Below are 10,992 nucleotides of genomic sequence, written 5' to 3'. Positions count from 1 at the left end.
TTTTATTTTTATTTTTTAAAAAAAATCAAATTTTTTTTATAAATATTACTCCATCCATTTTCATACACATTCCACTTCATTTCAACTTCATATCTCTTCCTAAAATTCGAAAAAATGCCTCCTCGTCAAAGATTATTCAAAGCTCAAATGTCCTGATTGTTAGCGGAGGCAGTACCGGCAATCCAAGAAGAAATCAACAACGAAGTGGAACGCTACCAAGCTGCTATTCAAGCTTGGAACGAACAACAAATCCGAGTACCACGTACTCGGATTTATATTCACCGAGACCGTGAACAAGCTGCCTTGCGGCTTTTCACGGATTGTTTCTCTAACGATCCGCGATGGAATGATCAGATGTTCCGTCGCCGGTTCCGGATGCAGAGGCCTTTGTTCCTACGCATTGTCAACGCAGTTGTAGCTCGTGACACGTATTTCTGCCAAACCACCGATGTTGTGGGCAGACAAAGTATATCGACATTAGAGAAATGCACGTCTGCCATTCGTCAACTCGCTTACGGAACTACATCAGATATGTTCGACGAGTATCTCCATGTAAGCGAGCATACTGGACGGGAGTGCCTAGCTAAATTCTGTCGGGCAGTCGTCGAAGCATTCAAGGATACATACTTGAGAAAGCCAACGACCGACGACATTAGGAAGTTGGTCGACTTGCATGAGCGGACCCACGGCTTCCCGGGGATGCTTGGCAGCATCGACTGTATGCACTGGCAGTGAAAGAATTGTCCAACGGCTTGGAGAGGACAATACACTAGCGGGCACAAGGGCACACATCCCACGATTGTGTTGAAGGTTGTTGCTGACCAACGATTGTGGATCTGGCATGCCTACTTTGGTGTCGCGGGGTCCAACAACGACCTCAATGTGTTTAACGAGTCTCCATTGTTCAACGACTTGTGTGCCGGGCGAGCGTCGAACGTAGAGTTCACAGCCAACCACCGTCAGTATAGCATGTGGTACTATCTGGCAGACGGGATCTACCCTCGATGGCCCGTGTTCGTGAAGACTATCACATGTCCGACAACGGATCGGAGGGCATTGTTTGCCCAAAGGCAAGAGGCGGCTCGGAAAGATGTCGAGCGTGTATTCGGAGTCCTCCAAGCACGGTGGGCTATCGTGAAGGGAGCGGCCCGTGGTTGGCAGCGGTCACTAGTCGCCGACATCATGTATGCTTGTATCATAATGCATAACATGATCGTTGAGGACGAGGAAGACAATGTCACTTTGTGGAGCGACGATCCGCTCGCCAGCACCGGGAGTGACTACGTTGTCACCGACCCCCCCGTGCAGGGCCTTCCTCCCGACATCTGCAATGTCATGGCCCGTTTAGCTGCGATGCGCCAAGAGGAACAACACACTCGCCTCCAAGCCGATCTAATCGAAGAGATTTAGACTCGCACCAACGTTTTCCAGCATTGACGTTTTATGTTTTTTATGGTTTTTATTTTGTGTTTTAAAATTTCTATGTTGTAATTTTCAATCTTCGATCGAAATTAACTTTTCCGTGTTATATTTCCGGCGTTTTTTATTTTATGTTTAAAATAGGTTGAAATTGTGAATAGTGTCATTTATTAGTTGTGGCTCGGGTTGTGGCCTGCAGGGTTAAAGCAGTTGGGGCTTGAGCCGCAACTGTAGAGGAATGATGACATGAAGGGGACTTAGGGCCTGAAACTGGGCCGGGGTTAATGATGCCCTAGGGAGACATGTAAAATAAACCAAATCATGAGTTTAGAAATTACAAATCAAATTTAACATAGTATATGTATTTTGTATGAAATATTTGTTTATATTAAAATGGATGATAATGTAAAAGAATAGTGGCCTAAAAGCAACTTAAGTGAGCTTTATATTGAAATTTTTTATATTGATTTCTTTGTGTTCAATGATAGTGCTAATTTTTTCCGTAACCATTTTCTTCAACACTAAGCAAGGCTTCCAATATAATGTGGCCATCTCATAAAAATTTAGGAATCTTATAATGTTAAAGTCAACCCCCACTTTCACTGCTCGACCCATCGAATTTAGAATATACCAACTCGTAATTCAAAAAGTAGTACGTTTGAATTAAAAAGATCCAAAAAAGAGAGTAAATAAACTATCTCGATATACAAACCCCATTATAAAACAAAGTTAAAGTTGACAATTCTGCGGTTTAATTTGTTGAATAGAACTATAATTACTCATGATGGAAATTAGTGTGATTAAAATAAGGATTATGTTTCCCATTCCGATAGTAGCATGCTTTCTTTTGTGTAACTGGTATTTTGGATAAGAAACAAAATATTAATTTATTGGGACCAATAATAAAAAAGTAAGGAAAATACTATATTGAAAATGATTTTTATACCTTATCTTTATCTTATCGGTTTACCATGTTGTACCGCCAGTGACCACCACCACCACTCACCATCATTCAATCAAATTGTCATGATATATAAGATAAATAAAAATTCATTTTGCAATAATATAATCATTAGTGAATTTCATTTGTGGTCGACATATTTGTTTCTTGCAAAATCACAGATACAAGAGTTCCAAAATAATCATTTAAAATTTGAGAGAGCTAGATAAATGGAAGGACTAAGTATATGAGGAAATTAATCCCGCACAAATTCACAATGCAATGTGCTTATTTTTTTACGAGTGAAATATGCAAATGTTTCATGAACTTTGCGTTTTGCACGCCAATAATGATTAGATTTTTAAAATTTTATGGATTGTTCTTGGATTAAGGTGTAGTTTCATACATAGTACTTTTTTACTATTCACCATATTTTTCCAACGAAAATGCCCTCCATGGGCAATTTATGAATGTACAAAATTGCCCTCAATGCTTTGGGGCATTTTCAGTTGAAAAATAGGATGAAAATAGTGAAAAAGTACCATGAATGAGATTATACCTTAGTCTAATAATCACCCATGATATTTTTAAAATCCGAAAACTATTAGCATGCAAAACTCAAAGTTCATGGAATATTTGCATAGGCCCACTCTTTCTTTTTCTTTAGCCTTAGATATTTCCATTTCTTTAACAATTATTTTCATGTAATACTAACGCACTCACAAGTTTTTGAGATATTTCTTATACTTAATTGTAATTATTAATAGTCAAGATAACTTTGTTAAATAACAATAGTTAAGTAGGAGTACATAATTTATTTCATCCCCATTTAAATAATGGAGAAAGGGACCAACCTTAATCATGTTCTAAAATACGAAGATTAGTTATTAAAATCATCTTGGGATGAATCAGATCGACTACACACTGTCTAAAGCAGACAAGATGGTCAGTTAATTATTCATTAATCCATTTGCTTTTCATGTGATAATCTTAATTTTGTAAAATCAAATCCCAAGTTGAGGTTAATTAATCAAAGTATTATTTTAGGATCATCGTACCGTATTGGTTGCAGTGCCATGGAATCAATTCATGTAGTGATGTTATTAAGCTCCCACTAGTCTTATATTAATCACTGATTAACAATTTAATTATTATTATGTTCAATTCATCTTATTACAGATGCGCCCCCTCGACCTCTCATGAAATTACAAGTATACCCTCAAAGTTATGAGGATTTATGTTGATGCCCTTGGGAGGGTTTAATGAAAAAGGTTTTCGGAAAAATATTAATCTAAAAAAATCTTAGTAAAGTAATTCTCTCTCTTACTTTACCATTTCTCCACTTTAACTATTTATTATATTTTTTCAAATCGAGTATAGAAAAAGAAAATGAAATAAAATAAATTTTTAGGGACAGAGGGAGTATATGAAAGTGGGCTCATCTCTTGTTGAATAAATTCACTATTCTAAGTATGAATCCATGTTGATAAATTTTTTATTTTTTAAGATAGTATACTAGTGTAAATTTTCATCAAATTCATTATGTTGGAAATTTGGACTTTCATATAACTAATTTATGTGTATAGCTATCTTTTAGGTATGTAACTAAAGTGATCCAATAAAGATTAAAGTTTGGATAAAAGTGTTTTTAATTTGTTATGAAAATAAGTGTAGATACCATATCAAATTTTCTATTTGTTGAGGGACCGAATAGAAAATAAAGAGTCTTATATAGTTATATTTTATATCTCCAGACGTCAGAACCGATTGGATATCTATGTACTCCCTCTATACACTATTGTGAAGAACGTCTATGATCATTTGGAAGATTTATAGTTGTTGTAAAGCAATTATGTTATTCATATATGCAATTTGATCTTGTAATATAACTAAGTTAATAACATGAACGTCCTTTCCCCGAATTCATCATCTATATCCTAAAAATATAATTTTACGTATGATAATAAACAAACTGTAAATAAAAATTCCCTTTACATACTAACGAGAACTGTTCTTCCATTTCTATAAACTAATATACTACTAATAGAAATTAAAATTGACAATCTTAGCAATAATAAATGTCAGCGCATTAGTAAAGTTAAAAAATGATTAATTTATTTATGTCTATTTATATTCAAGTGAAAAGACATCACATAGTAACAAAGATAGGATAATTCTCAAATGCCGTTCTCCACTCAACACGTCTCCGATTTCCTATCCATACAAACACTATCAAATTTTATTTATAGAATATCTTCTCCTGAAAAAGGCAATCTTTTATTTATAGAATATATACTTATATAAAAAATATTTAAATATAATTAATAACATAATTAAAGTTTAATGATAATAAATATAATTAAGTACTATATATTGATATTGTGTACGTAATATATTAAACCTAATTAAATACTATATGCTGAAACAAGCCTTTATCCTCCACCTATAATATGCTGAAAGCTGAATAAAATAAACATTCCAGCGCTGCATAGTACGGCCATCACGTTTCACAAAGCCATTTTTCCTCGCATATAAAACGCGCTAATTCTTTCTACCATTTCCATTTCCATTTCCATTTCACTCAATCCAAATTCCGTTCCATTTCGAGACACAGAGAGAATGTCGCAGAGCGTCGAGTCGCCTTCCTCCGCCGCGTCTGGCGGGGAAATCGTGCTATTTGGTGTGAGAGTCAGAGTTGATCCGATGAGGAAGAGCGTCAGTATGAATAATCTCTCCGAATACGAGCCTGTTGTCAACAACGGGAACGACATGCCGAAGGATGCCGCGCCGGCGGAGGGATCCGCCGGCTATGCCTCCGCCGATGACGCCCTTCCTCAGCCGTCCGGCGTCAATCGCGAGCGTAAGCGAGGTCAGATCTCTGATCATCATGGAGTTTTGGTTGAATCTGAGATTGCTTGTGATAGTGATGTTCGGATCATTGAAAATCTTCTCTCTGTCTCTCTGATCCTTCAATCGTTTTGATAATCGGATTGTGGATTCATTTGATAATAGATGTAAATTTCAAAACTATGGTAAAAATCTGTTAATCTATGATTAATGAACAAAGTAGAGAGAGTGAAGGATTTTTTGTAGAATACGGAGTAGTACTCTTTTTTCTGTTGGTTTAGGGATTTGTGACGTTTTTATTGACGCTCGGTTTGAATTTGTGTTTAGGAGTTCCTTGGACAGAGCAAGAGCACAAGCTATTCCTCCTTGGATTGCAGAAGGTTGGAAGGGGAGATTGGAGAGGAATCTCAAGAAATTACGTCAAGACGCGCACTCCAACTCAAGTCGCTAGTCACGCTCAGAAATACTTCCTCCGCCGCAGTAACATTAATCGCCGTCGCCGCCGTTCTAGCCTCTTCGACATCACCACCGACGCGGTAATTACTTTTTCCTTATGTTAGTATGTATTAAAATCTTCTTTCTATTTATCGATACTAGTAATTATTAGAGGATTGGTTGGTGCGACTTCTTGTTGGTGTTTATTTATTCAATTGGATTGCGTTTGTTTGTTTGCATTCAATAAATCGATTGCCACTGTTGAATTTGAAATATTGAATGATTATGTGCTAAAATTAACAATAGTAATGGTTTCTTGCTTGTTTATTTATTAGGTTACTGCAATGCCAATTGAAGAGGCCAAGAACAACCACCAAGAGAGCCCACTTCCGCCACCAACCGTGCTGCCTCCGCCCGGAAACAATGGATTCTCAGTCTCGCCATTCCCCGTCATGTTTTCAATGCAAAGTGGGAGCTCAGCAATTGATCAAACTGAAATGGCCAAAAACTCATCACCACCAATGGTGGATCTCAACATGAGGCAGCGGGTCTTGCTCGAGCCATCGCCTCTATCCTTGCGGCTATCTCTTTCCTCCGGCCAGGATCAGCCACCCGCCTCCGCTTTCCAGATGATGCAGGGCTTCAAGATGGAGTTAGCAGCATAAGAGTTTTTTTCTCATGCGTTGAGAAAATAAAACCTGCTGAAAACAGCATAATGTTAATTAATGAGAAGGACATGGAGTGTAGGAAAATTAAAAAGCTTAATCAAGAAATAATTTAGAGAAATAGGCGAATTAGTTCGGCTAGAAACTGATCTTGTTTATAGAGATGAGGAAATTATGTCATGTGTGTTGTACTCGTAATATTTTTTAGATGCTTTTGGTTCTTGTTATTGTGACCTTTTCTAACCATTAATAAGTGTTTATGGTTTTTAATACGTACCCTTCTTCACGCACATTGAATCATTTTCTTAATATGTGGGAGGAGATAGATAAGATAGTGATTTTTTTCGAAAGAGATGTAGGGTGGGCTAGAACTAGGAGCAAGATCTTGAGGAAATCTCTAGTGTTGAATTATTGTGATGAAAAATTAGGTATCTATATGATTGATGGGAATGGTAGTAGGGAGCTTTAATTTCTTTGAGAAGCAATCAATTTATCTATGATATCTTGTGTTATCCAAGTATGTGGTTGGATATTAAAGGTATGGCATTTATTTTTATTATCCGTCTAATGTCTATGATACTATGCTTGTGTCGCATTGTACAATTATTGATGCTATCTTGCAATTAATTGCTCTCAACTGTCAACTCTATGAAATATCATTTCCTTCAAAAATTTTAAAAAGAAAAACCTTTTTCTATAGGTGTCTGTGAGGAAGTGTAATGAGACAAAAAAAAAGTGTGTGTAGTTGTGTAACTTTTATATGCTACGGATTTGGGCTTATTAGGCTTCACCCTATTTGCCTGGCCCACAAAATAATGAAACCTCCTCTTGTTTGGGTTTGGGTTTAGCTCAAGTAGAAACTTATCTTTTACAACATTTTGGAGCTTGGATTATACGTTGATGTCTCAATTTTCTTTATTCTTGTTTTTTGAAATAAACAAAAAAAAATTGAGTTGGCTAAAGTGGGCAAGAGAAGTAAAGATACAAAGAGTCAAAAAGTTTTGATAGATTAGGTGTCTAGTTTTGCAGGTGGATTTTGTTGTGTTTCGCCTCATTTCACTTCGTCCTTTATTTTTTTGCATTTGCTTGTTAGATTGATGGTTTATTATCTTGCTACTTTATTTGGTCTTCTTTTTTGTATTGGTCCGTCTTGTACTACGGATCAAATCGCTCGCTTTGTTTGGCTCAAGCCTTTTTTCTACAAAACTATTATAATCCTTAATAAAATGAAAAAAGCAATTTAAGATGAATTCTTTGTGCCCAACTTGTACAGTTTTTAAAAAACTTGCAAAATTGATGGTTATGATGTCTACAGTGCTTTAGTAGATCTGAATTTGAAAAATCTGAAGATCTTGCATATGATAATGATTTCCAACATATAATTCAAGAATGACTTATCCCAAGGATTCAAAGTTATGTAGAATCCTAAAGGACTTAATATACATAAATATCTATAAAATCGAAAGCTACTCCAATGTTTAACATAAGATAATCTAGGTATGGAGAAAAAAGATTCACTTACAAGGTTGAGGCAATCTACCCAAGCTTCCTTAGGATCAGCTCGAGTTGTTTCCATATTCAGACGAGAGCCACGGGTTAGGAGCGATGTAAGTGTACCCATGGAAATGCTCCCCGGCTGTTGGAGTAGGCGCCGGGGAGTCATCCAGAGGCATCGCAGTCCAACATTTGTCAAAGTTCTCTGTGCAATCTTGGCCACTCACGTCTGGCTTGAACTTTGGCACGAGTTCTCTCTCCTCTATCTTCTTCCAGTTGATTGTACGAAACCATTTGTGAGATTTGATCTCTTCCGCGCCCTTAGGCCCACTGCCTAACCTATTCACCGCCTCCTTTTGGAGCAGCTATCGGCACAAATCAGATTAGTATCTCAAGAAAGGAGATGATAAGAAGAAGAAGAAAGAGCATGTTCCTTACTCCTTTAAGCAAAGAGTGAGCTTCGCTTGTCAAGCGCGGTGGAAGTTTCAATTTTTCTTTGATGATCTTCTCCTGGAGCTTCTTTCTGTTAGCATGCACGAACGGTGGCTGAAACATTCACCAACCAGCACTAAACACTTCAATCAAGTGAGAAAATTGAGCACCAAAAGCCTTTTGATTTTCAAATACTCCAGTTAGCATTGCCTAAATTCTTGGTTTCAAGATATTACCTTGCCAGTTAGCATTTCATACAAGAGAATGCCAACGCTCCACCAATCAGCATTCTTGTTATGACCTTTCGATAGCAAGATCTCAGGAGCCATATATTCGGTTGTCCCACATAGCGAGTTTGATCTGCTCGATTCATTAATCTCCTTAGACAGTCCAAAATCAGTGAGCATGATCTGCAACAGTTAAAGCAACACAGATTACTCAACAGCACTCGCGTTGTTACAAGTCATGCATGCTCCTGCAAATCTATCAGGCTATATTATGGACATACATGCCCATCAGCATCCATGAGAATGTTTTCAGGCTTTAGATCTCTATGCACAATTCCGTTCTTGTGAAGATGTGAAACAGCAGAAACAATCTCAGCAGTATATACCCTTGCCTGCTCCTCACTACCCAAGAAACATCCAAAAAACAGGAATTAAGAAGATGAAATGAAGACCTTTTTTCTTTGTAAAAATAGTGTGAAAATAGTACCTGAAGATCCCTTGCCTGTAGAGATGATAAAATAGATGGCCTCCATTTATAAAATCGAGTATCAAATACAGCTTAGACTTGGTCTGTGAATCACAAAAAGTAAAAATGTAACACGGAAAAATGATACTCCATAGTATTGTGTCAAAGATATTTCGCTCCATACACATTTTAGGCAACTCTGCCTTTTTTCTCTACCCCTTCGGGTAAGCCATCTTTCCTCCACAAGGTTTTACTGTTTACTTTAGGAAATGATCAACTATTTCTTGCCATAAAAATAAGTCCCATAGTATCACTAGTCGAACTACTCAATAAAAGGCAAGAATTAACTATTGAGCAACTACTAGTGTTTCTTCAAATGTCACAAATAACAGCAAAAATTGACTTCCTTTTTCAACAGAGCTAAAATCAATGTCCTTGTCTCTTGAGTGACATAATCCATAACACGCGGTGAATTGCAACATAAAATAGACACCTCTATTGAGATAAGCTCTAGATTTCACAATGTAAAATGTTCCCTCCACAGCATGAAATTTGATCCTTGTGGATAACACCACAAGCATAAATAGTAACTATTCAATTCTCTAGACGTTTTGCCATAATATATCATATGCAAAAGAAACTACCAAAATCCTCCTTGGGGATAAATTAGGATCATACTCCTTAACCAACCATTCTCCATCGATTCCTTCATACAGGGGCGTCACTGAGGGTAAAATGTAGTACAAGATTGTTGACAAACCTACACCAGAAGTGCAAACTTCCTAGTTTCTTAGCAACTATCTCAATCTTTCCTAAACATCAAACAGTTCACTAACTACCTAAACATCATGTATATGCATCTAAGTAATCAAGAAATAAATCATTTTAACCCTCAAAAGGCAACATAATTTTGCAAATGAATACTCAGATCTCATCCAAACGAAAGCCAAAGCAGATGAGAAAGAGAAGAAGATGACCTGAAACGAATACTGCAGCTGCACAATGAAAGGGTGCACAACTTTGGTGAGAATATCCCTCTCAGCCCTCATATAATCAACATGGTTGTTCTTGATAATCGTATCCTTCTTCATCACTTTCATCGCAAAAATCCCATCTCCACCGCCACTTTTCCTCTTCATCCTAACCTGAAAAACCTTCCCAAACGCGCCCTTCCCAATCACCCTCATAATCTCAAAATCCCCAGGCCCCAATTTCTCCGCTGCCTCAGCCTCCTCCACCGCCCCGCCGCCATCGCAGACGCTTCCGCCACCAACCCCCAAATCATCGCCGCCTGTATCGTCGGAGGAAGAATCGTCTCTGTCGAAGGTGGGGATTGATTTGGAGAGGGTGAAGCGGGGGGAGGGCCCCACGAACGAGTGGGAGCGGTGGTGAATTACTTGCGGGTCCCCCAGGAAGAGCGGGGAGGCAGAGGAAGGAGAGGGGGCAGCGGCGCCGGGGCCGAAGATGTCGGAGAATTCGAAATCTAATGAGGGATCATCGTCGGCGGCGGCGGAGGGGATGTGGAGCTGCGTCAGCTTTGAAGCTAACAGCGAATGCACAGCCTTTCTATTGCTGGTGTTCATGGTGTGTTGGAAATTCGAGTTGTTGATGCACTCGATCTGTTTGTATATATGTGTAAATTAATTTCTCGAGCTTGATTGATTTATCCGAAGAAGCCAGCCAAGAGGGGCAGGCTCAGATCTCACAAAGATTACATTTTTTTACGAGGGAAAGAAAGAGATTTGCAGAAGCAAGCTCGCAAATGTTTGTTGAGGGAATTTATGACAAGTGGTTTATGTGATTTACTACCTACTATTTTATTAGTACTACTTGTTAATTAGGCATCAATCATTTACGAATTAGAATATCTAAAATTTTTGAATTATTAAACTATTATTGCCATAGAAAGAAGAGGAAAAGTTTCATCATTGCAGTCAAAAAGAAAATTTTAATAGAAATAGCGTTAATTCAGGTAAAATCGATTAATTAGGCATCCTCACGCAGTTCAGAGTCATCTAGCGAGAACGAAGAGAGACAAATGAGAAAAGAAAAGTGAGCGAGAGATCA

The 10,992-nt window shown here is 37.7% G+C and overlaps 2 protein-coding genes across 2 annotated transcripts; one reads left to right on the top strand and one right to left on the bottom strand.

Annotated features, from left to right (window-relative positions):
• Positions 1–4,788: 4,788 nt before the first annotated feature.
• LOC121765847 (transcription factor MYB1R1-like) lies at positions 4,789–6,578 on the top strand. The gene is made up of 3 exons (XM_042162110.1): positions 4,789–5,228; positions 5,534–5,742; positions 5,977–6,578. The coding sequence occupies exons 1-3, from the start codon at positions 4,979–4,981 to the stop codon at positions 6,304–6,306; spliced, it is 789 nt and encodes a 262-aa protein (XP_042018044.1). The 5' UTR covers positions 4,789–4,978; the 3' UTR covers positions 6,307–6,578.
• Positions 6,579–7,639: 1,061 nt separating this feature from the next.
• LOC121765479 (serine/threonine-protein kinase AtPK1/AtPK6-like) lies at positions 7,640–10,714 on the bottom strand. The gene is made up of 6 exons (XM_042161656.1): positions 9,903–10,714; positions 8,947–9,029; positions 8,741–8,861; positions 8,469–8,642; positions 8,239–8,346; positions 7,640–8,165 (listed from the first exon to the last, which is right to left on the bottom strand). The coding sequence occupies exons 1-6, from the start codon at positions 10,506–10,508 to the stop codon at positions 7,863–7,865; spliced, it is 1,395 nt and encodes a 464-aa protein (XP_042017590.1). The 5' UTR covers positions 10,509–10,714; the 3' UTR covers positions 7,640–7,862.
• Between the last annotated feature and the right edge of the window lie 278 nt (positions 10,715–10,992).

The sequence above is a fragment of the Salvia splendens genome, chromosome 14, assembly GCF_004379255.2.
Source record: "Salvia splendens isolate huo1 chromosome 14, SspV2, whole genome shotgun sequence".
In the NCBI taxonomy this organism is placed as follows: Eukaryota; Viridiplantae; Streptophyta; class Magnoliopsida; order Lamiales; family Lamiaceae; genus Salvia; species Salvia splendens.
The sequence above is the reverse complement of the archived record's forward strand: the minus strand, read 5'-3'. Positions and strand labels throughout refer to the sequence as shown.

What these genes read in the sequence shown, in the direction of transcription:
- LOC121765847 (XM_042162110.1), top strand. Translation starts at nt 4,979, where the DNA reads ATGTCGCAGAGCGTCGAGTCGCCTTCCTCCGCCGCGTCTGGCGGGGAA. An exon ending in CAATCGCGAGCGTAAGCGAG is followed by an intron (nt 5,229 to 5,533) that starts GTCAGATCTCTG and finishes ATTTGTGTTTAG; the next exon opens with GAGTTCCTTGGACAGAGCAA. An exon ending in TCGACATCACCACCGACGCG is followed by an intron (nt 5,743 to 5,976) that starts GTAATTACTTTT and finishes TTTATTTATTAG; the next exon opens with GTTACTGCAATGCCAATTGA.
- LOC121765479 (XM_042161656.1), bottom strand. Translation starts at nt 10,508, where the DNA reads ATGAACACCAGCAATAGAAAGGCTGTGCATTCGCTGTTAGCTTCAAAG. An exon ending in AGCTGCAGTATTCGTTTCAG is followed by an intron (nt 9,030 to 9,902) that starts GTCATCTTCTTC and finishes TGTGATTCACAG; the next exon opens with ACCAAGTCTAAGCTGTATTT. An exon ending in TACAGGCAAGGGATCTTCAG is followed by an intron (nt 8,862 to 8,946) that starts GTACTATTTTCA and finishes TTTCTTGGGTAG; the next exon opens with TGAGGAGCAGGCAAGGGTAT.